Source organism: Dipteris shenzhenensis, chromosome 15 (assembly GCF_047967505.1).
Source record: "Dipteris shenzhenensis isolate YYH24624 ecotype China chromosome 15, Dip_SZ_1.0, whole genome shotgun sequence".
Lineage (NCBI taxonomy): Eukaryota > Viridiplantae > Streptophyta > Polypodiopsida > Gleicheniales > Dipteridaceae > Dipteris > Dipteris shenzhenensis.
The window spans coordinates 38680926-38707224 of NC_141610.1; the positions used below are offsets into that span (position 1 = coordinate 38680926).

The window sequence follows — 26299 nt, forward strand, 5'->3', positions numbered from 1 at the left end:
TTCCTGAGTTGGAAGAGTAGTAGCAGGAGTGTGCTAGAGGATGAGGCATCAAGAGGAGTACCCCCTGCAAAGGGACCAGCAGTAGAGGCAACCACTGTAGCATTGGCTGGCCTCAAATCAACCCCAAAAACAATATTCCACAAATGCTTTGCAACAAGAATATGTTTCATGAGATAAGACCACATCGGATAGTTAGTGCCATCCAACTTATCATCTTCACGAAGAACGCCAAATAGATCTTGATTGTTCCCAGCCATAGCAAATGTGATACCCTGAAAAAGACCTGAAAACCCAAAAGCCTCAAGGCTATCACTGCAAAAAATCTGGCTGTCGAAAAATGACAGCAAATATCTGCAAATTTTCGACCCAAATCAAAGGACAAATGTAGATCTGACCCAGATGTGACTGTGGCAGGCAATGTTCACTGCAAAAACAACAAATCTGGCAAAAGCCCCAAATTTAATGAGGGCAAATAGGCCAAAAAGAGGGCAAATGCAGAAAAGCCCCAAATTTTGCTGAATTTTTTGCAACACTCAAGGTTCCAGAAAGGGTGGAGGAAGAGGAACACCTCAGCTTGGCTGTCAGAAGCACCCAATGTATGATAATCTGACCCAATGTATAGCTATGGCTTTCAGTTGTCAACCTTGTCCAAAGTATTGTATTGACAGGTTGAAGGTCCAGATGTCAAAAAGCCCTAAATTTTATGTTGGAAATTAGGGTTTGACAGTAAAAACTGTCAAAAAACAGTAAAAAATCAGCAAAGAAGCGATAGTTGAGTCTGCTGGAACAAGTTCTCAAATGCAAGTACACTCTTCCACGAGATGGGAGCAGCCAATAGAAGCTTCAAGGAAGTAGCTGGAGAGGAGACGCCTTCTGGAGAAAGTAAGTCGCCACCTTCTAGTGCCACTGAAGGTTGAAGCTCAAATCTGGTGGGAAATGGATCCCAAGTTAGTCGCCCAGTTGAGAGGGCCACCTGTAAGTGTAATGGAGCTGGATAAAGGGCTGTAGCAGCAGCTCGAGATGAAAAGGTAGCAGCAGCAGGGCTGAAAATGCCTCAAATCAGCCTCGAACGGAGTGTAGAGCTGCAAGGCACCCTTGGAACAGCCTCTAGACAAGTCGCGACTGGTAGGCACCTAGTGTAGAAGCAGTTCGAAGTAATTTCCAGCAATGAAAGGCCTTGAACTAACCACGAAGAGCTGATATGGTCCACGAAAAACTAGAGCAAGGTCCTAGAGCAGTCGCCTCAGCTTGGAACCAGCAATGAGGCACATTTTGGCGACGAAAGAGCGCTGGAAGCCTGGGACAGCAGCTGGAGTAAGCGTACGAAATCCGTACATATCTGTACGGACAGTACGCAAAGGTGGCGCAGGAAGCAAATCTGGGCTCTGATACCACTAAAGGGTCACGTAGACAAAAAGGAGCATGTACAAGGTACAAGGGTTGATGAGAAACACCGTCACGTCAACTAGGATAATAGAAAAGAAAGAGTACAAAGTACTTGTACCTAGACCTAGGACTAAGTGTCCTAGGTTTCACATAGGACTAAGTGTCCTATGTGGCCTAAAAGGCACTAACACTACAAGTGCCTATATTTATGCCTACAAGGCACATAACATGGCCTATAGCGCATCACTAGAACCACCAAGAGATGGCCTACAAGGAAGACCACCATGCACCATCATCCAAAAAAAGTAGGAGATCTTCCGCGGTCGAATACTGAACCAGAGGCGTGTCCAAAACCTGGATCTCACCTCTCGAGGCACCTGCTACGCTGCCCAATGCCTCTCTCTCGACGGAGTCCAAGGTACCGCATCCAACTGCAAGCGGCGTCCTATGCGTGTAGTATAAGAGAAGAAGGGCACCTCCACTCTCTCTGAGTGGCCTACTCTGGACGGCCAGAAGCACTCGCCTAGGTCCCATTGTACCTCACTGAGGGGACGACCCTCCCTTAACTATAAAAGCCAACAAGCTGCATCCAGATCTGAGATGCAAGAGGGGTCGATCAACCACTCCTTGCCCAAACGGCACACTACTCTCACCCTCTGCCACCCTAACTGATCCAAGGCTCCATCCATCTCCGGATCTCCATCTGTCAGAGACTGTAATAGTCCACCTGGACCCACACTGTAGAACCAGGCTCAAGTGAGAATGGAAGGGAGGGGGCATAGCTGAATCCGAAGAGGTACCCCTGTCCCTAAGAACTAGCCCAACCACTGTGCTAGTGTGAAACGCTTTAAGACCCGCCCACCAAGACTCTGGGATAACTGCCTCAATCTCTAGCATCCTCAGGCCTACGCCACGAAGATGTGAGAGGGTCTCTAATCGTACCTCTGCATCAACCGGGAGTCTCGCCCATGTCCTACAAGATCAAGCTGGACTGCTGTCCCACTGTGCCCAACCAATGTATAACCTCTGTCCCAGCATGTGACCATCCTGATCCCGAACCTCTAGGTGCCAGATCACAAGCTGTCGTGCAAACTGTTCCGAAAACTGAGGACTAGCCCAGATAAGATCCCCTGCCAATCACTGCCAAACTCTGAAGAGACTCCACATCAAGGGAGAGCCCTTCCCTATAAGGGGGCCCTCCGAGAAGAGCCATATGTGTGACTGTTGCCACTGACCACCCATGCGGGGGGTGTTTCGAAGGTGACCGCACTGCAAAAGAAGCTTCCAGGACTCTGTACCTGATGTGAGGCCCCTCACTACCAACTTGCCCAATAGGGCTCTGCTCTGCATCTCCAGATCAATGATGCCCAATCCTCCCTGGGCCTGGGGCAAAATCACTCTGCCAAGCTACCCTGGCTCAGGTGTTACGCGTGCCATCCAATCCTGCCCAAAGGAAATTGCACACCAAGTGCCTCAGTTGTCCCGTTCATCCCCTGTGTCTCCTGAAAAGTATGACGGCGGTGCATAGCATGGGTGCAAAGCTCCTCACTGCTCCGCTGAATCACCTCAGCTGCCCACACGGCCCAACCGCCCTGCGGGGGGGACTCAGGCTGCTGCCAAATAGTTGTAATGCTCTACTGTACCTCCTCCTCCAAGAGCAAAGCATCTGGAATGCAGACCCCTCTCTGCGGTAGGCCACGACAGGGCTGCTCTAGGTGAAGAACGATAGGGGAGTGGTCCGAGAGGGTAGTCCCTGCCAGAATACCAGTGGTTCCACCCCTATACATGGCCCAATCCCCGACATAGAATCTATCTAGTCTCTCAAATAGAGCATCCTGCCAACGCTGTGTGGGAGTCCACTGCTCCTCTCCGGACGCCGCGAAGAGAAACCCCCAGAATCAAGACAGACACCTCTAGAGCCATTGGGTATCTATCAGGGATCTCAAGATAGTTCCACAGTCCTAGCCACTAGAACTCTCTAGGAAGAGGCTGTCTTGGGTGAGGCTTGGGACCTGGAAGCTACGAAAACAGACCACCTGAGCTCTGCTGTGTGGAGGACGCACCAAGACTTGGCTGCGCCTGGGAATAGGGACCCGGGGCCTGCTGCAAGGGAGAGGACTCTAGCACTCGTTTGCCTAAAGGAAAGGATCTAGAAAGAGAAGGGGGAACGGGTAGCACAAGGGGCGAAGGGGGATGCAGTCTTGAAGGCAGGGAGGGGGGGCAAGCAAGGAGAAGGGGAGGGGCGAGCAGGGAGAAGGGGGGGACGGGTGGTACGGGTGACTACAGGTTCAAGGGGGGGGGGACCGAATGGGAGGGGGGCAGCCCCGATGGAGGGTCCACCGAGACCTACACAACAGTGGCTCCAGGCTCTTGTTGCAAAGGGCCCTAGGTGCTCTGCTCTGCTGGCGCCTGTAGCTCAATCGGGGGATCGAAGGTCTCCTCCTCCTGCTCCATAGGGGCAACCTCTGCCAGCCAGCTTGAGCTACGTAGTTCAATTCAACTCTCGGGAGGTGGGCTGGTAGCTGGAATGGAGCTCAGCTGCCAGCCAACTTGAGCCTTTCTCCGAAGGCACGAAGGGGATTTCTGCGAACTGATGCGAGCAGGAGCATGCTGCTTGGTACTATACGGGCTGGAGAAAGTCGCACAAAGAGACCGACGTTGTGAACGGTAACTTGGGGGAGAACTCCTCGTGGAGAGTACCTTGATCGAGGTGACCGACAGGAGCTGCGTGGAGGAGGGCTCCTTGAACGAGACCTTCCAGAAGTTACTCGGCCCAACCTTCTTGGAGGGGATCTTGGATAAGAACATTCGCGTCGTCTTCTTGCAATGTCTCTCGGTGATACAGTGTACTCCCATTCGCGGCGTCTTCTCCCAAATTCTGTTGGTGGCGAAGATCTCCTCCGTGGCGATCGAGATCGACCTCCTAAGCCATAGGACCTGCATTATAGGAGCTTCCAATCTGCTTCAACCAATAACCCTCAGCTAGGCGAATGAGGCTGTTGATAGGGGTCGCAATCTGTTGATCTGTTTACCAAGGTACTACCAAGAGAAAAGTTTGAATGATTCCACAATGTTTAGGCTTCACATTGCCACTACACGGGGGATTTGTTGGATTATGTGTAGTGTGGCATGAACACAACCTTGGGGCAATTTTTCCTTCAATTAGGACATTCTTCGTCCCATAGGGTTGGTATCGGGGTTAGCTTCAGTTGTAGAGGACATATTCTCATTTTGTTTATTCTTTATATCACAACTCTTGCATTCTCAATACAACTCCACACCTCTGTTGTTTTACCCGACTTCAATAGGGAAGAAGAAGAAGAAGTAGCATAAATGAAACAAGTGAAGTATCTGAGGTATAATCTGAAATGCTGGAAACACTGAAGATACTGAGAATACAGTGAAGAAGAAAGAGGCGGCGGCTTTAGTCAAACACAAACACATTGAGCTTGTATGCGGTTGGATTGTCATGAATTCGAAGTGGATGAAATCGGTAGATTGAAACTTTTAAAATGCCAAAGTAGGGCTCCAACATTATTACTTGCACATAGAATTATGGTTAGAAGAACACAGCATACTAAAGTAGGCATGCCATGAAACCTTTGAAAAGGTTAGATATGGTTTATTGCAAAACCATAGTTCTTGCTTTGTATACCATATTAAAATTCAGCAAGCACGACACTTGAAACTTTATTGAATGTGATTGCATATTTCTACCGATAGCTTGGAGCACTGTAATATATCTTATTCTTTTACTTATTGATATTACACATGCGAATGGAGTGGTAAGTCATTTCATCCAAGAGACCCAAGGAGATCTCACTAAAGGAAAAGATACCATCATTCGACCATGACTAGAAATGGCATTGCTTTATTACAAGGCTCTAGATTGGACATAAGAGCAACGCCATGTAACATCCTTATTAGGCAGAACCATTGTTGCTCGATAAAGTTAGCAACAATCCACAATTCATTTATCATCCATTGAATCTGAGTGCAGGGGGCTATGTCCTAATGATCAGTGTGTATTAAGCTACAAGAGCGTTGGAAGATTTAGATGAACCATCAATTGTCCACAAGGATTTCCTATGACACAAAGAGTTATAACAATTTCGCCAACGATCTTGTGTTTCATGCGTGGATAACCTAGAGCAAAAATTTTCATCCTTTGGTTCATGAAATTGCAAGAAGGAAATTATATTTGTGAAATCGAAGGATTAAACCACAAACATTTTCATAAAGCCATGTAGAGAGACTAGTTATCCCAACTAGAGCCATTGCAATTCTAACTACGCATTAAGGAGTGTCAAAAATTAATGCCTGATATTCACAACAAAACGTGTTTCATTGAAAGAGAAACAAAATGTTTTTCAATTCATTGAACACCTATAATATTCTTTACACAACAAGCAATAGTACATGTCTTTTCTACTTCTATGCATTGCTACATAATTGAGAATATGCAGCATCATTTGAATATACCATATATATGCAGAACATGTTATACACATGTTTGAGGCCAAAAAGTACAAATTCGATTAACGAAACTTATTTAGTTTTTTTTAATGTTTCACAATTCTACATTTCGAACTTTTCTAGTGACAATGGCCATGCGTGTTTAATTGTTTGTATTATATGTGCATATAGAGTAGTAAACTGCTGCAAAACATTAATTCAATTAATTTGTGATTGGTGTGGGTTACATAAACATTCATACTTCATAACACATTTAGAGTAGGTTGCACATATGTGATTGTTTGTAACATGTGGGGACTTGGTATGTGGAAATGGATGAAATGCAAAAGGAGAAATCAAGCATGAGAGACACCAGAGATCTTCCTAACTATAATACACTGCTTTATTAATAATGCTGGCATAAATGTACATGAGTGCCAAATCGGCATACAAAACTGAGCTGAGAAAACTCCCCTAACTGTGAGTGCGGGAGATGAGCTATGCTGCTGAAATAGACTGTCCAACCTCAACCATATGATGTCCATCCCGGGCTGTGTGCAGCGTGGAACCCTAGCCTTCAATTTTGATCTGTTGCTGTGCAGCAGCTGTTCGTCGGCTGTTTCTGGAGCAGGCAGAGGTGCAGCGCAAGGGCAGGAAATGTGGCGGGAGGCTGCAGGACAGAATGCCAAACCGAGGGCCAAATAGCCCCTTACATAGGGCTGGAAGGCAGTATTGACTAACATGACCAGGCGTTGACCAACCTGCTTGGTCGGGTCAGTCGACCCAAACTTGGTCAGCTGTGAGACTGACCCCGGGCGACCGATGGGCCTGCCAATGGGCTCCTAGAAGGCCCCAAAAACCTTGTGAATATGCTTCGTTGGAATGCTGTGAGATGGTCACTGTGCAGCCAGTTGTCACTGCCACCGGTGCATGTGACTTTGTTATCTCCTCCCCATTTTCTTTGCATCTGTTAATAGGGACTGTGTTCCCCACGATGAGTTCAGAATGAGTCCAACAATCATATTGCTTGGCTCGGCTATATTTGGAGTTGTGACCAAATTTCTGAAACAATCCCTTCAACCAGTGTCCCAATTTTGGTGTTCATGACAATCTATACCTCGACATTATCTAATGTATCTAGACCGCACATGTTGCTACCTCATGTCTCAACTCACATTGATGCATTTTAAGCTTAGACCAAGCTTATTTCTTAGCAAGGACATTCAAAATAACATTTGCCAACTTTATGATTGAAAAATATATAGATGCCACTAGCACAAGCACGCATTGCATGGGCAACAGTGGCATGCTGGTGATTTGTTGGGGGCAGATGGTAATCAAGAGAATAGTATGTGTCTGAAGGTTGCTTATGTACTAATAAATTTAAAATGAGCATCATGAAAATCTGAAGAAATAACGTACAAAGCATAAATAACAAAGAGCTTACTTGATCGATGTCGCTTCCAATAATCCGAGCATGTCACGATCGTTGTTGGCATGCCTGAGGAGACCACGATTTGCCACAGAAAGATGTACATGACCGAACTGACAATACATAGTGTGCGTGCGGAGTTGTGCACTTGTGTGTGTGCGCGCATGAACACGTCTTTTCCCAGCACGCACATGTGTGCGCATGTGTCTGTGTGTGGGAACTAATCTATCCATATACATTCATAGAATTGGCCTAGGAGACTGCTCCATAGCTTTTGACAGTTCAAAGAATATTTTTCATTTGAGCTCACACATTACAGCATTCAAACACATACATTAAACTTTAATCCAAAATGGGCAAGACCTTTATTAAATGAAGGTGCTTCAGTGCTGATCTCGTTCCTATGGCACAATCCATGCATCATTCTCGTTGCTATTGGAAACACCAAACTCTGGAACACATGCCGACAAAAAAAAAGCACAACTTAATGATATGATCTACATATAAAACAGCTGATAAGTAAGCATTCCTTCCAAAAAGATAACCATGACCTTATATTTAATTATACTTTTTACATAAAGAATAGAAGAACGGGCCAAGTCTGGTCACATTTTGTCCAAGAAAATCGATAAGCCATGTCATGCCATTGTGAATCAAAAAAAGGCAAATCCCACACTTTAAGAACCTTCCTTCAATGGCAGGCTCAGAATCTCTTGAAAATGTGCCCCCTAGATCCACAAAGTATTTAGGATATATCTAAGATCTTGAGCAAATCTAGGACAAAATCTCACCGTTATGTGGCTTATCATCTCCAAACGATTACCTACAATAAGCACACCAAATCTTTGGCATGATAAAAATTTTCCTACAAACGAGCCTTCTACATGGAAACAACGGAAGATTTTGTTGGAATGATACATGACCTCAAAACGGAGATAACTCAGTTGTCAATTTATGGTGACTGAAGGCACATGGTGGAGAGGGAGAGAGAGAGAGAGAGAGGGTAGGCTAGGGAGAGAGGAAGTGATACTCAAAGAGAGACATAATGAAATGGAAATGAAATGACTAGAGCAATGAACCAAAATGAAAGTACTCACATGTAGACCAAAGAGCTTGTAGCTTGATACTTGATTGATTTGACACTAGACAAGTACAACTCTTATATAGAGTGTTGGGGTAAAGGCACATTGCCACCCTTTTGTTAAAGTTATGACACCTATGACTGTCTTAAGACAGTCATAGGGTGAAAGCCTAATCCTAATAAAACCTATGAGTTTGTGGTGTGGCTCAACACTTTTTGACACACCCACACATTTTGTGTCTCTCTCTCTCTGTCTCCTTAGTTCCACTCCCTCTCCCTTTCCCTCACAACTGGTATCAGAGCACCCTCTACCTCTCCCTCTCCACTCCGGTCTACCCCTCCCTCTACCCCTTCCTCTGCCCTCGGGCATCGCACCCTACAGCAGCGAACAGCGGCAGCAGGAGCAGGCAGCGCGCGCGGGCAGAGCGGGGCGGCGCGAGGCAGCGCGTGCGAGCAGAGCGGGACAGCGCGGGACAGCGCGTGCGAGCGGGCGCAGCAACCGCGCGCAGGTCGCGCGCGAGCAGCCGCAACAGCAGCAGCTAGCTACTGCTAGCTGCTACCCGCTACCAAGCGGGCGCAGCCAACGCGCAGAGCCGGCGCGCACCCAGGCTGCACACGAGCAGCCGTACAAGAGCGACCTGTACAACCAGCCGTACCGGCTGTACGAAATCGGTACATGCCGTCGTACCGGCTGTACGGTCGCGTGACCAGCAAGGCAGCCGTACCGTACGGACGCGGCCGTACGGACGCTGCGACAGGAGGCCAAAGTACAGGGTTCAGGTCAAAAAAAAATTTTGGGATTTCGTGCCCTTGCAGGTACAGGGTACAGCAAGTACCCTGCGCAGGTACAGGAGGTACAGCAGGCACAGTTTTTTTTTTTTTTTGGAAGAAGGAAAAGAGAGCACTCTGCTCTTCATTCCCAGAATTTGTTCAGTTCTCAAAAGTGTGTGTTTGAGGTACAGCAAGTACCCTCGTGTCCCTCGTGCTTGAGGTGACTAGTGCCACAGTGTGTGGTGGTTGCACAGTTATTTTGTTTCGGGAAGGTCAGATGCCTTGATTTTGTAGAGGGCTTTTATGCTTTTGCTGAGTGCAAATCTCAGCTTTCGGGTGACAATTTTAAAGGGCTTTTGCCTGGAAGAGTATGCAGTGTATGCCTTGAGGCAGTGTGGAGCCAGGGTGCCCACATTGGTCTTATTTCCGCAGTGTATTCAGTGACATTTCTTGCAGGTCACATTCTGTGTACGACACTTTGAAAATCTCAGTTGAGCCACGCTTGGCCAGGGCGCATCGAGTTTACTCGGTCCCTAACTGTCCATCGTTGACAGTGCTCAACAGATTTTCTCTTCAGTGTTTGTACGTTGGGATCTGTGTTGTTACTGTGTACACAGGGCCGCTTATGCATTACATTGTCAGGTGAAAGTGCCAGGAGAGCACTGTATTTTGTATGCTACCTCAGTGTTGAGGTGTTTTTCACTTGGTACAGGTGTCTAATCAAGGGGCTTTTGTCCAGATTTTGCTTGTGAGCACTTGAGTTACTGTTTAAGAACTTCAGATGCCTTTTATCCCCTTGGCAAAAGGGTGATTGTTTGGGATTTGTCCCATACTTTGTTGCAGTTTTGTGAAAGGCTGAGGTGTTTGGAGCCTTTTTCAGTGGACAAAACAGTGTATGACAAGTGGTTTATGCATATAAAATCAGTGCAATACCTCATCTGAGGTGGGAGAAGTGTCCAAGACAGCAGTGTTTTGTGCTTCGTCAACTGATGATGCACTGATAAAGCACTTGTGGAACAGCTGCAGCATTCTGAAGTTACTGTTTTATGCCTATTTGAGCACGGTATAGTGTGTCAGAAGGTACAGTGACTGGAGGGAAAATTTTCTGTTTTGCTGCAGATTTTTTGACAGTAAAAAGCAGCACTATTGTGAGTGCTCCTGGCTCTTGATAGAGCAGGTTTTCTGAGAAATCAGAATTTTATTTAGTCATTTTTTGACTTACAGGGAGTCAGATACTTTCCTTATCTGATATGGCATCAGGGGGAAGTGAATCTTCAATTCTGAACATAAAGAAATTGGAAGGGGCACACAATTATGCATTATGGGCAGAACGGTGTTTGAATGTACTTCTGCTAAAGAAGATTTCTAAGCCCATAAGGGTGAAGGGTGTCAAGCCATCTGGGATGTCAGATGATGAGTGGGAGGAGCTTGATTTGTCCGCTAGGGCTGCTATCATGCTTACTCTCCGTGATTCTCTTGTGTTCAATGTTCAGGCTGAAAAGACCTCTTATGGTCTATGGCAGAGGCTAGAAAAGTTGTATGCCCAAAAGAGTTCAGCCAGTAAGGTTTATTGGTTGAAAAAGCTTGTAGACCTTCGCATGAAGGAAGGTACAGCTATGACCTCACACTTGAGTGAGTTCAATGCCATCTTTACACAGCTTATTGCACATGGATTGAACCTTGATGAGGAGTTCAAGGCTACTTTCTTGTTGTGTACCCTCCCTGAGAGTTGGGACACTTTCAAGACGACCCTGTCTAATTCAAATGTCACTCTTATGTATGCTGATGTGGAGAGCTCTCTCCTTAAGGAGGAGATGAGCAGGAAGAATAATATGGGCAGCAAGTCTTCCAATGCTTTGCAGGTACAGGAAAGAGGTAGGACTCAACAGAGGGGGAGATCTGCTGGAAAGTCCAAATCCCGCAGTCAGTCCCGTGGCAAAAAGGATATTGAATGCTTTTACTGTGGCAAGAAGGGACATGTGAAGTCTAAGTGCTTCAAGTTTATACGGGATCAGAAAGCCAAGAAGGCTGAGACAAAGGATGCAGGCAGTGGAAGCAAAGGCAAAGGCAAGGCCAAGGCAGATGACTTGGATGCAGTGAATGTTGCAGCAGAGGACAGTGAAAGTGACAGGCATGATGTTTTATGCTCTTCTGCTGTAATTGCACATACATTGGTTATTGATGGCCATGACATGCACACCTAGCTCTTGGATTCAGGTGCTTCTTTTCATGTTACTCCTCATAGGGAGTGGTTTACTTCCTACACAGGTACTCATGGAGTTGTTCACCTTGGGAACAACTATGCATGTCAGATTGCAGGGATTGGCAGTATACAAATAGTATTCCCTGATGGACGCATATTTATGCTTGATGGTGTTCGCCATGTGGCGCAAATCAAGAAAAATCTGATTAGCACTGGCTTGTTGGATGACAGTGGTTACCACACCCACATTTGGGGATTCCAAATGGGTGATTACTGATGGCCAGGTTGTAGTGGATGAGGGTTATAAGAGTGATACCTTGTACCCTCTTTATGTTTCCAGTGTAGGTAATCATGTTGTTGCCATAACCGAGCTGCCAAAGGTTTCATTGTGGCATAGCCGGTTGGGACACATGTCCGTTAAAGGAATGCAAGAACTGTCACGTTTGGGTTATCTGCCGTCTCTTTCATTTTCAGATTTGCCTACTTGTGATCATTGCATATTTGGCAAGCATTCTATGACTCCTCATAACAGGAGAACTCCCCAAAATAGAGCACCGCTTGATCTAGTGCACACTGATTTGTGTGAGATGCCACAGCTATCACTAGGGGGTGCAAAGTATTTCATTACTTTTATTGATGATGCCACACAAAAGTGTGGGTCTATTTCTTGAAGCATAAAAGCGATGCCTTAGATGCTTTCAAGAAGTTTGTCGCTCAGGCTGAGAATCGGACAGGTCGCAAGCTGAAATGCCTCAGATCCGATAATGGGGGTGAGTATGTGTCACATGCTTTTGTACAGTTTTGCGAAGCTAAGGGCATTAAACAGGAACTCACAGCCCCTCATAATGCATCTCAAAATGGTGTGAGTGAGCGGATGAATCGAACTATTCAGGAGAAGGTTCGATGTATGTTGTCTTATGCTGCATTGCCCCATGGCTTTTGGGCAGAAGCCGTGCAAACAGCAGTTCACATAATTAACAGGTCGCCGAACAAGGCTTTGGAGTTGAAAGTGCCAGAGGAGGTGTGGTCTGGCAAGCCACCTTCATATAAGCACTTACGTGTGTTTGGCTGCGAGTGCTTTGCTCATGTACGCAAAGAACTGTGCACCAAATTGGAGCCAAAGTCTTTCAGATGCATCTTCATGGGTTATGGTGACGAAGGTGAAATGGGGTACAGGTTATGGGATCCCGTCAAACGGAAGATTATACGTAGCAATGATGTCATCTTTAAAGAGGATAGTGTACACAAAGAACCCGTGCAACCTGTGGAATACAGGAGGGTTGTTTATGATGATGTCGGACAGCAAAGAATGCCCATTAATATGCAGCAGCAGGCTGCTGTAGATAACCCTGTTCAAGAGGGTATACAGGCTGAAAATCAGCCAGACAATTTTGCCAATGATGCACCACTGGATATGCCAGCAAATGGGGCTGTAGAACAGCCAAATATGGTGGTACAGCCACCCGTCATGCATGACGAACAGGCTAGACAGCAGCCGAATCCGGAACATTTTGTTAGGAGGAGCACCCGTGTACAACGGCCTCCTGACAGGTTTGTTCCAGGAGCCAATAATGTGGCTGATTTTATCATGCTGACAGATTGTGGTGAGCCTTCTAGCTTCAAGGAAGGTATGGGAAGAACAGAGAAAAGGAAGTGGGAGAAAGCCATGCAGTCAGAAATGGACTCCCTACTTCAAAATGATACATGGGACTTGGTGCAGCTACCTACAGGCAGAAAGGTTTTGCCATGCAAGTGGGTTTACAAAGTCAAAGTGGATTCAAATGCTTTACCGAGGTATAAGGCCAGATTGGTTGCCAAGGGATTTAAGTAGGAGAAGGGCATTGACTTTGATGAGATCTTTTCCCCTGTAGTCAAAATGACTACTTTGAGAGCAGTGTTAGCTCTTGTTGCTCATGAGGACATGGATTTATGTCAGATGGATGTGAAGACTGCTTTTCTTCACGGAGATCTCCATGATGAGATCTACATGAGTCAGCCAGAGGGATATGCTGTTAAAGGGAAAGAGCAGCTTGTGTGTAAGCTCAAGAGGAGCTTGTATGGACTCAAGCAGGCGCCAAGAGAATGGTACAAGAAGTTTGATGCCTTCATGCAGTCCCAAGGGTATCATAGGTGTGAGACCGATCACTGCTTGTACACCAAACGGGCAAAGGATGGCAGCTTGATGCTACTCATTCTATATGTGGATGACATGCTGATTGCCAGCAAATCTCAGCAGGAGATTAGTGCTTTGAAGAAGCAACTGCATAAGTCTTTTGACATGAAAGACTTGGGTGATGCAAACCATATTCTTGGTATGCGGATTATACGTGACAGGTCCAAGGGACTTTTGTTTCTGTCACAGAAGAAGTAAATTGACAAAGTACTGCAGAGGTTTAAAATGGAGGGGGGGAAAGTCTATTAGTACCCCGTTGCCTCCACATTTAAAACTCAGCAGTAAGGACAGCCCCAGATCAGATGATGATAAGGCTGAAATGGCCAAGGTTCCGTATGCATCTGCAGTTGGTTCTTTGATGTATGCCATGGTTGCCACTCGTCCGGATATTGCTTTTGCGGTGGGAGTCATCAGCAGGTATATGGCAAATCCAGGCAAGCGGCACTGGGAAGCAGTGAAAGGTGTCTTGAGGTATCTCAAGGGTACCAAAGACTTGTGCATATGCTATGGTAGGCAGGATGCATTGGTGCATGGTTTTACAGACTCAGACTATGCAGGGAATGCAGATAACCGGAAGTCTACTACCGGTTATATTTTCACATTTGCAGGAGGTGCTATATCATGGGTGTCTCGGTTGCAGAAATGCGCTGCACTGTCAACCACTGAAGCTGAATATGTTGCAGCCACTGAGGCTTGCAAGGAAGCAATATGGCTTACTCGACTGGTGGGAGATTTGGGCATTACAGGAGATATGCCAGTTTTGCATTGTGATAGTCAGAGTGCTATCATGTTGGCAAAGAATCCGGTCTTTCATCAAAAGACCAAGCACATAGATGTGAAATACCATTTCATCAGGGAGGTACTGGAAGACAAGCGACTTGAGCTTGTGAAGGTGCATACTGATGATAATCTTGCAGATTTGCTCACTAAGAGCTTGCCTACAGAGCGGTTTGCACATTGCCGCCACATCATGGGATTAGGATGAGACCATTCTTATTTTATGGTCTTGTATACAGTAACTGTATATTGCTGTAATTTTTATTCTTTTCTCCCCTTTAGGCACATTGGCCTTTAGGTGGGAGGTTGTTGGGGTAAAGGCACATTGCCACCCTTTTGTTAAAGTTATGACACCTATGACTGTCTTAAGACAGTCATAGGGTGAAAGCCTAATCCTAATAAAACCTATGAGTTTGTGGTGTGGCTCAACACTTTTTGACACACCCACACATTTTGTGTCTCTCTCTCTCTGTCTCCTTAGTTCCACTCCCTCTCCCTTTCCCTCACATAGAGCGCGCACACACATATGAACACCTATCCATATGGGATAACTCCCAATGTGACACGTGGCATCCATAGGACATACTAGACTGAACTCACACTAGAACACACCAAACAGACTCGACTTAGCTTCATATTCTAACATCCCCCCATGAAGGCAAGGTGAGAGACTACTGGAATGGAACCAAGGACAAAACATGACAGTGACAGAACTACGAAATTGTGCAATGTATGAACTAGAGATGGCTCCCATGCCAACTCAAAGGTTGAAGTCTGGGCATGGTTCAGAGGTCGGGCTGAGCACTAACATGGCTTTACATCCCAAACATGACTCAGAGGCTTATGCCTCAACATGGATGCATGAACAACTCAGAGGTCTAGAAGACCAACGCACCAACATCCTAGAACTCATATGCCAAGCCTAATAAGCCAAGCCTAATAACTAGACCCTATCACTACCAATCCATGGCTCTCATAGTACATCCGCCTCTTGACTCCAGAGACTAACTAGGAACATGGAGTCACACACCAAATATATAAGAGAAAATACATCATTTTAGGAGGACTATCCAAGGCAGAGGACCTTTATTAACTCTTCAAACATTCTTTTTAGAGAGACTACTCAAGGCAGAGAACCTTTAACTCAAACATATAAAAAAATATAAAAGATTTCATTCATTTTATGCATAGCAAGGGCAGAGAACCCATGAGCCCGAAGTAGCTAATGCACAAGAGTGTGCACATCCTGATGCAAAGAGGTATGTCGGTGAAGAACCAAGCGAGAATGCCCTCGAATGATGTGTCAATAAAGGCCACAGGAGCAACTACCAAGGGAGATCATGTCATGACTCTCAATGTGCTGATCGGAGAGTCACCAAATGCTCAAGGGAGCATCCCAGTTGAAGACGCGAATCGTGGGCCACTCAAATCAGATCCGTGAGCACCAACGGGAAGCTCGAATGAAGGCGGTAAGAGAGGCAATCTATGGCGGAATCATTAGCAAGTTTTGGTGTGGATTTCAAGGGCAAGAGCTGCAGCAGTAGACGGCATTAAATGGCGCAGCAATCGAGGCGGTCTTCGAAGTGTACCGAGATCAGAGAAATGATATTTGACTCTTCGGGAGAGTCAAACACCGCAATGTCGCAATGTCAGAGATGACGAGGTGTGAAAAGAGTATTTCCCACTGTCGGAAGCCTCAAGTCAATGTACCGGAGTATCGGTACAGTCAAAATGACTTGTGGGTAAGCTCGGGAAGCTCAAATCACTGCTGGAGGTCACGGTAGTCCAAATCTGAGCAAAAAATGCCAAAAAATAGCCTAAAACTGCTCGGAAGCGCCTTCTAACAAGTTGTACGAAGTCCTAGCACTGTCGTGCATCCACCTGCAGAGGTCCGTACAGGCGTACGGACAAAAAATTTGAAATTTGTTTTTCCTCGAAATGGTACGCGACAGGGTCATTTATGTTTGGGCAGTGCCACAATGTCAAAAAACGTCGAAATCGGACCTCAAAAGGTCAAAAAACAGCCGCTGGACTACTCCAAAACAAGTTTCTGGCGACCAACTGACGAGGAATGTCTGCCAATTCTAAGACGAACTGATGCGGGAGTGAGCTGAACTCACAAACGAGGACTAGGAGCAATAGCTTCCATTTGCGGGCTTCTCTCATCCTCTAGATAGAGCAAGAAGAAGGTAGGAAGGGAGGCTCTGATACCACATGAAGGCACGTGGTGGAGAGGGAGAGAGAGACAGGGTAGGCTAGGGAGAGAGGAAGTGATACTCAAAGAGAGACAGTAAGACATAATGAAATGGAAATGAAACCAAAATGAAAGTACTCACATGTAGACCAAAGAGCTTGTAGCTTGATACTAGATTGATTTGACACTAGACAAGTACAACTCTTATATAGAGCACACACACACATATGAACACCTATGCATATGGGATAACTCCCAATGTGACACATGGCATCCATAGGACATATTAGACTAGAACTCACACTAGAACACACCAAACTGACTCAACTTGGCTTCATATTCTAACATGGACCCTGTCAGGTATAAGATCAATCACACAGCTCGCCTTGTAAAGTAAAGAATTTGAACCAATGGAGCACCATAGTGCATGATGGCATCGTGACTACCATGTCATTACATGCATAGAGAATGAATACTCCGTCATCACATCAAGAAACTCCACAAAGAAGCTTCTCGTTATATTTCATTTGAAAGTATGAGTTTGTAGTTTTGCAAGGGTAAATTTAGGTTTTTCATGATTGAAACTCCCCCTCTATCGCACAATACATTGTTCTTTTGGAGGTTGAACCATGATTTCAATTCAATAAAATTTCCAAAAAACATTAAATCTACCACTTGGTTATCCCAAGACACAACGCTTTGCTTGATTCATGCTGGAACCAAATCTATATTTCCATCAATGAGGCAGCAAAATTTAAAAGTCCATCAAATGGTAGTGACTTGTAAGTCCAACGAGCTTGTCCAACCATGTGCAACGTTTGCCTTAGTCAAACACTCTAGAACATCATGCAAGGGGGATCTAAACATTGTTGTGGTTAATGTTGATGAAGTCATTCAAGAAGAAGATATAAATCCCAGCTTCCAAGTATTTTCATTGCAAGAAAATTTTCAAATAGAGCTCAAAGCATGCTTGATGATTTTACTTTGTTACAACTAAAGTTGGCCATGGATCTCAATGAGGCCACATGTCCTCCTACACCAGCTTTGTAATATTGTGGCACTCGGTAATTGTCTACGATGAGCATTCGCTAGGAAAAACAAGAATATGATTGCCTTTTCTATCTTATTATAGAAGCTACATTATTGGATGATGATGATAGGCATGACTACAGTGGTATTTAGTGGGTCCTTGGATCATTACCAACTAACTGTCAAAGTCACCGCCAACAACAATCATGTCTTTGGTTGTCTCCTTGCCAAGCTTTATCGACAAATTTTGAACGTGGTTTGAGGGGAACAATGCGCAATTCTTTACACGAACGAACCATGCAAACAAAGGACATCTTCGTTTGTATGGACGTTGCAAGAATTTAAAAAAGGAAGAAAGAACACCGCCACACAAAAAAACATGTGTATTTATCCATAGCAGACATCTATACAGGCAAATTTAGATTGTTTCTGCATAAATCATTGCACCACTTGGCTTACATAAATCATTGATTGAGAAAACAATTCTGCTCCATTGAGAGCTTAATCATATGGCAAATTTCTCAAAGTGTCTTTCTTGTAACCACGTTTGTTTTTTAATCAAGAATAACAATGCCCCTTTCTTGTAACCACATTTGTTTTCGAATCAAGAATAACAATGATCGTAGGAAATAACACACATCCATAAATTGATCAGAGAAAAAAAGGAAGATGACCATACATGTGCTGATGACACATTTGGGGATTGGTGCTTGAGGTAATTAACTAGCGTAGCTTTAATTAGAGAGCCAAAAACTTTAAAAGAACATAGGATTAAGATTCAAGAATGCCAATAAAGGATCTTTTTCCCTTGCCCATTTCTCCTTTCCTTGCTGCCTTTTCCTCTTGATAAGCACTAAAGCAATGCATGTGCCAAGTTCAAACTTACCAGACTCTACTCTGATCTAAAAAGGCACTGTATGGGGTCAACCATTATGCAGCAGACCAAAACTTTTGGCCTTCAAGTGAGCCAATGTACAACAATCTCTACTTCACTACCCTATTCAAATGCCTACCATGTCTAGGACTTTCACAATTTGTAGATTTACTTCCTAAGGATAGATTGACTGTCCGCTTGTAATTCTACTGGAGGGTCTTTCATTATGTGAGACCCTTCCCCTTTGTACAGAAACGTATGCAACACATTCCATGTCTATTAATCTCTCCTCAATACATATGAGCCTCTCCTCCATTACATATGATAAATTTCAAATCTCTCCTCCATTAAATATGTGAAGTGTTCTACTAAGAAAGCAGATGTTTGCATAGGGTTTGTATAAATTTACATGGGTCATGAAGTTTGTTTACTAGTGCTACCGAAGTACCTTCTGTGATACTTTATGATTTTGTCAATAAATCATGATTTCCATGATGAGACTTCTCTAAAAGTCTACGTGGACCTCTTCCGAATGGCTGAACCTTGCAAGGCTATGTTCTTGAAATCTAATCAGCTCATGCCATACGCCTTCCACTTTGTGTGCTACAATCCTGCATGTGCTCATCCCATGGACCTTCTACTTGTTATTGTGTTTCCGTGATGATACTCTTGAAATTCTTCTCATTGCGCCACTTAGCTAACATAAATGATCTGTCGGAAAATATCTAATCATGTACACCTACCTTCTGGTAACATATTCGAATACACAGCAGAAATGAATCCTGTTCACAAGATCACACCTAAGAATCTAGATCCTACTCGGGATGTGCACACAATCATGTAAATGGGAACCATGCACAGATTTGGAGTAGACAAAAATTTTTATAGAACCGATAACTTTATCTCAAAACACCTCCAAGAGGACCCAAAGCAGGTACAAAAAGGTGCACTCACGCACTTTACTACGTGGTCAGCAGATACTGCCTATTAGTGTTAGTACTAAGGCCACGTCTTGTTGCCCACACTCCTGCTCTCTCCCGCTGAGCAGCTCTCGTTGAGGTATTCAGTGGGAGGAGGCAAAACTGTCAGCTTCCTTTCCACACTTCTTATGATCTGCTCACTACCAAAGCCCTTCACTTGCGTTAGGGTTTGCTGGAGCTTTGCTGGTGCCTTTGCTACAACCTTGTGAGGCCTTTGATCCTCCTCCTCTTGTGCCTTGATGCACATCTGCCTGCAATGCTGCTCTGCAAGTGCCTATGCCCCCCCACAATAGGGGCTATATAGGGGCTGGAAGCCTCCTGTTCTGGCCTACCCTCAGCCGACCTAGAGCTAGGGTCTGTTGCCCATTGGCCTTTATGGGCTGGTCTCCTGGCCGCAGCATCAAATGGTTCACTAGCATCATGAATATGAATGGACAGCTTAAGCCCTAGCTCCACGAGTGGAAATGTGCATTGCAAATCCTAAATATGGAAACCCTCCCCCCCCCTTCCCTTTTTTTAATCTATATAAACTTAAATATTTCTCATATACAAACATTTTTTATTTACTTCCCCCTTTGTTTCTAATACTTATAGACCCCCCTACTAATGAGTTATCCATTTTATGAACTATTCTTAATTAAGACACACGAAACTTCCCCTGCATACTGTCAAAAGAATTAATGGAACACAGCATACTAAATATCTGGCCGTGTATTACACAATTAAATGAAGCGCCCTACACCCTGGCTATAAACAGCAGCATCAAATGGTTCACAGTTGGCCGTGATTACACAATTAAATAAAGCGTCCTACACCCTAGCTATAAACAGCACATCAAATGGTTCACTAACATCACGAATGGACAGCTTAAGCCCTAGCTCCACAAGAGTGGAAATGTGCCTTGCAATTCCTAAATATAAACCGTTGCAAGAGTTTTCTAATATATTTGGACTGCAATGTAGGCCATTCTATGGGCTATCCATAGGTGCCACTCATTCCTTGGTATGTGCATTGTAGGCCTAGTTATAGGCAGTTAGGACACTTGGTACACTTAGTCCAGCTAGGGCACCCTGTCTTAGGGTTTTGTTATATTGGGTGTACTCTGTACTCATTCATTGATTGTAGCAATACACTTCAGCATCTCGCTTTTTCTTCCATTGCCTCTCTTCTTGAGCCTCCATTGCTTGCCCTAGCCTACAGTGGTATCAGAGCAGGTCAGGGTTTCACCCTACAGCCATTTCCTGCCACCCAAAGTCCCTTGTGAGCCATTGGGAGCTGTTTGGCAGCTCATTCTTCTGCTGGTTAGCATGTATCTGAGGCGGCTGCTGCACGTGTGGTCACCTGATGCCATCTGGAGGACTTCCGTCGTCGGAAATCACCTCCATTGGAGCTGTTGCAGCATTTTGGAGTGTTTTGGTGCTGCATTTCTGCCCTGAATCAGCATTTCGGAGCTATTAAGTCATCCCCGAGCTGTTTTCTACTAGCCGCCTCCACACGCGGACTAGAACGGACAGATTTCAGAGCCCTTTTCTTGCTGTGCGGGTGCATTTAATGCTGCAACAAACCTGTACGGACAGTTCCAAACCTATACGGAGACCTGTGTGGACTGTACAGCGCATTTCTGATCATTTCGGAGCTGTTTGGAGCTGCCTCATCCAGCGTTTGGAGCCTTGTTTCATCACATTTGCTCATGTGGTGGCTCGTATTTGACAATGGAAGCTTGCTGCTGCCATCCGGAGACCTCTCCTTGAGCCCATTTGCTCTCATATTCCATCCCCTTGCCTCGGGCTGCAAGATTATCTCCTTTAGTTCCTACTGCACTCATTTCGAGGTGCTCTCCTCCTTCTGGGAGCACATTCCCAATTTCCAAACCTTCTCTTGGCACCCTTCATTGCCATTTGCTGTCCATGTCACCTCTCCAACAAGGGTGACTACCTGTGGTTGCATTTGGAGCATTTTTCTTGCTGCATTTTTTATCTGCATCGCTTGGTAACCCTCCATTGCATTGATTCTTTTCATTTCCAGCAAAATAGTCCTTTCTTTGCTTCATTGGCATTGTCAAAAGGGACCGTGTTGCCTTGGAAGGCCGCGTGCTGCCTTTTGGGAATCTTTTTGCAGCAGGTACACCTTGTGACAGCCACGCATTTGCAATGAAAAGCTTTGAAGCTTGAGCAGTAATTCGCCTTTTGAATTTGGGAAATTGCCCTCCTCTCATTTGCATTGTCAGTTGGTGCCTTTGCGTCACACTTCTGCACTATGGCTGGCAGTAAGAATGATTTGTTTGGGATGCTTGGGACTGAGGACAAACTTGATGGCACAAATTACCCCATGTGGGCCTATATGATGGGGCATGTTTTGGTTTCCAAGAATCTTTGGAATATTGTTTCAGGCATTGAGGCCAAACCTCCTCGATCTACTGCTTCTGGTAATGCCTCTGGTAAATCTGATACTGCCTAAGGCCCATCTGCAAATGGGTCTAATGCTACTTCTGGTACAGCTGCATCTTCCACTACAAGTACTTTGCCTCCTACTCGGGAGCTGATTCAGTGGGATGGATGTGATGCCAAAGCACATGCCTTGATTGCTCTTTCAGTGAAAAGGGTCATTACCCCTCATATCCGGTCATGCAAGACAATTAAATAAGCATGGGATCAGCTTGCATCCTTACATCAAATGCGGAATGAGGATTTTGTACAAGGTACCTAGTAAGGTAATCGGTCTCCACTGAGACACTAAATTCTTGCAACCCCCTTTCGGAATCAAATGAATGAGGCCCTCCGTAAGTGAGTCTGGCATCTCACCCGAGTCCCATACACCCTACAGGGCTGAGGTAATGTGATCCCCAATCTGATCCCAAAAAGTAATAAAAAATAAGAGGGTAAGTCCATCTGAACCAGGACACTTGCCCTTGTGAAGGGCAGAGAAAGCAGTCATGAACTCTACGTTGGTGAAGGGTGCATCAAGTGAAACAGTCATATCCCTTGTCACCAACCCAGGTAAGTGTCACTAAATAACCACTCTAGCATCATTTGTGGCCTGAGTGTCTGGATCTGCTGTAAGAAGGGAGGCATAGAAATCGGTGGCAACCTGCAAGACGGCATCTGGATGTGTTTGAAGAACTCCACCTGAGTCAACAAGCTGTGAGACGCTCTCCCTACTATGTCTGGGGCCAAGAGTAGAGAAGAATTGCTTGTTGAACCTACCTCCCTTCTGTGTCTAAAATGACTCTCTGAATTGAAAGCCATACTCTGCTCTCTGATCTAAAATTGATTGCTGCTGAGCCCTTGCTGCAGCAAGGCGCTCCTGAATCCAAGCATCTGTAGGCCTCTTCTGCTCCTCCCTCTGGAGGACAGCCAACTGCTAGCGGATACCTATCTCACGCATGAGGATCTCACGCCTAAGGATCTCACCCCTTCTGAGACGAGCAACTAAAAGATAAAAGTAATTGATATCACAGAGGGTTGCGGCTAAGTCTAAAGGAGAAAGCTGCCCATCCTACAAATGAGATACCCAGGTCCTAAACACTGTCTCTGTAAAGCCCAGCCCTCCTCTACATAGAAAGAATCTGGAATCCTAACACTGGCAGAGCGGCGAGATCTGAGACCATCAAAACCACTGGAAAATTATCCGAAGTGGACACCCCAACTGCAATACAAACAGTACCACCTCTATCCAGAGCCCAATCCACATAAAATCTGTCAATCCGTGCATGTATAGGCATCTGCAATCTCTTGTTCGACCAAGAAAACACGAGAGAATGTGGCTAAGTGTGAAAAGCATCATCATACCAAGCATCCCTGCCACTATACTGAAAAAGAAAGGCATCCCACGCTGCTCTCTCTAGGGAGTGAATGCCACCTTCCCTACCACCCCTTTTCTCTGAGGGCATTTCAACCATGTTAAAATTGCCCCCTATAATCCAAGCATCTGCAATATGTGACCAAGAGAGCAGTTCCTTCCAAAAAAGAACACGATCCCCTCTAGAATTGGATGCATAAAGGTTTAAGAGACCAACCTTATGCCCCCATCAATCAAAAGTATAATCCACTGAGCTCTAGAAGGGACTATGATCTTTCTACCATATCTTATCCATGATACGCAGATGGGTTTTGTGCATGGCAGGAGCATCTTTGATAACATCTTCTCATTTTGGGAGGCTTCGGATTGGGCCATGCATAATGGCCACAGGCTGGCCATTCTACTCTTGGACTTTGAGAAAGCTTATGACAAGGTAGATTGGGGCTTTCTGGAGGGCACACTTACTCGTTTTGGCTTCTTAGATGCATGGATCAGAGGGGTGTCAGCCCTCTACAGATCAGCCCACAGCTAGGTTCTTATTGGTGGATTCAGGGGAGACAGGTTTGAGATTACCAAATCAGTCCGTTAGGGATGCCCCCTAGCCCCCTTTTTATTCCTTTTTGTGGCTAAGGCTATGAGCGATTACATTAGAGCTCAAGCTGGAATCGTAGGGCTCACGCTTCCTCTGAGGCAGGAGGATGAGCCCTTAGACAGTGAGTTGGCAGATGACACGGCTGTATTTTTGGATGCCACTCCATAGACACTGAATTCATTTAGGACAGCATTGGATTTGCTTTGCATTGCGGCAGGTGCACACATTAATTGGAACAAATCCAATGGCTTTTGGATCAATGATGAGGACACTCCACTCTGGGGGATTGACATAGGGTTCACTTGGATTCAGAGGGGAGTCTCCATCAGATATCTGGGATGCTAGGTTGGGTTGGGGCATCTCTCCGACACAGCAGTCCCGTGTTGGAGAGTATCAGGAGGAAACTCATCTTTTGGAGTTCAGCCAGACTTTGCCACTACTTGGTTTGTTTGCTCATGTTGGTGCAGATCTAGAGGTTGTATTGCTCAGCTCATGAGACCTATCAGGAACTTCCTATGGAGCGGTTTAGATGGCACCTCACATGTTGTAGCCAAGGTGGCTTGGGAGACCCTCATTCTCCCCACAGGAGAAGGGGGTCTCAATATTATTGACCCGAGCTTGCAGTGTATGGCCTTGCTCTGCAAGTTTGTAGTACGTGGATTGATGCCTGGACAGGAGCCCTGGAAGGATTTTTTCTCACGCAGCATTCAGTCTTGCACCCCTTCTCATGGGGGAGATTGGTTGGACAGCAGCAGATGGATCTTTACTTCAGCCCATCTCAAATCCCCCCCTTCCCCTCTCATGGCTGCTATTCTGAAAGCTTGAGGCCGCTTCAGAAACGTACTTTGCAAAGTTCCACCCACTTCTCGTGAAGAGATTCAAAGATAGCCAGTCATGTGGAATGACTCGATTTTGGATCATCATGGCAGGCCACTTGGAGTGTCACATTATATGCAGTGGTCTACATGGGAGAGGGGACCTGCCTCTATTGTAGGCGCTTGGCAGGCCTTTATGAGACTTCCAAAGGATCAGAGACTTTTAGCAATTGGCCACCTCAGAGGGAGTGCACTCAGGATACAGCAGATACAGGCAGCCATTCCGCCAGAGTGGATTGACACAAATGACATGCCGCTTACAGAGTCCACTTGGTGGGGAGCGTTCTCAGGGACGGGCATTCCGTTACAGATCATTGCATTGCAGGATGCACATGAGGATACCCTTGTCTTTGATGTTCAGTCAGGAGGCAGAGTTATAAGATCTTCTGCTGATATTCTTTTGGAGGTTGCATTTCAGCCTGTCAAGATTGCAGGATTCGTGGAGTGGGACAGGGATTCACAGTGGTATCTTGACCCTGATCCTATTCTCCTTGCACTGGGGTCTTGGAGACTCTGGATGTATGGTGGTTCCCCTATTAGGTTCTTGCAATGGGACCCAGGGGAGTGGGAATGGATTGATGAGGGGCACCAAGAGAAGAGCTTTCCCTTCTTTCACTACACAATTAGAAATGCCCAGAGGTTTCAACTTAGCAACAGAGGTTGGAGGCCCTCCAGCGCGCCACATTGAGATAGTTTTCAGATTTCCGCAGTTGTGCGGAAGAACTTTTGGCGTAGGCTCTGGAAATCCCTCAAGAATAGAAAGATCACTCTTGTCTTTTGGCTTTCTATTCATGGAGGGATTGCAGTGAACCTGTGGAGATCCAAGTTCAAGGCTGACCCTACTTGTCCTCGTTGTCACATGGCAGTTGAGTCAGTACAGTATTGCCTTTGCGAGTGCAGACAGGCGAGGACGATCTGGAAAGGCGTTGCTAGGATTTTCAGCATCTTTCATACAGCACCTTTCTATATGACCTGGGGTTCAGTGGCTTGGTTCTCTCTTACTGGCCCACAAGTGTTTTTCGAGGGACATGATCCAAATCTAGCTTTCATTGTCCGGCGACACTTAGTGGAGTCTTGTTCCCTCCAGGATGTTCCCCTCACTCCTTTCAAAGCTGCTCATGCCTCAATAGACACGTCTTGGGAGATTTTGGCTAGCATTGCAACTTGGCATATTTGGAGAGCCAGGTGTACAGAGGCGATGGAGGGTATCCAGGTTCACCCTTCCCACACTATGGCCAGTATTTGGACTAACACAGTACACACTCTGATGGCCATTTGGGCGAGCATGCAGGGATCCTCCAAAGCAACCACTAGGAGAGTTACTTTTTTCAGAGTTTGGAGGGGATCTCCTTTCTTCTCTGAGTTTCCTTTAGGTTAAGAGCCTCCGCCTTGGTTCTTTATTAGCTCACTTTGAGCTGTTTTTTCCTCATGCATTGCATGATGTGCTCCCGCATTTAAGCTTGCTCTTGCGGTTTTCATTGATACTTAATGAAGTGATTTTCTTGAAAAAAAAAATTGTGGAATGAGGCGAGGGTTGCCTATCTCCGCAAGCAGTTGAAGAGCTCAAAGATTGAAGAGCGTCATAATATGGATGCCTATCTTATCAGTGTGAAGGATTTGAAAGAGCAGTTGGCCAACATTGATGAGGTGGTTCATGATTCCCAGCTTGTTTCTCTGAC

General features: G+C 45.6%; 1 protein-coding gene across 1 annotated transcript in view; it reads right to left on the reverse strand.

Annotated features, from left to right (window-relative positions):
- Positions 1-26299, reverse strand: part of LOC147893781 (Ribosomal protein S5 family protein) — a 70677-nt gene that overhangs the window by 22762 nt on the left and 21616 nt on the right. The window contains exons 3-4 of the mRNA XM_087386139.1: positions 7637-7724; positions 7289-7342 (exon numbers count right to left, since the gene is read on the reverse strand). Coding sequence (XP_087242265.1) covers positions 7289-7342; positions 7637-7724 — 142 coding nt within the window. The remainder of the gene's footprint in view (positions 1-7288; positions 7343-7636; positions 7725-26299) is intronic.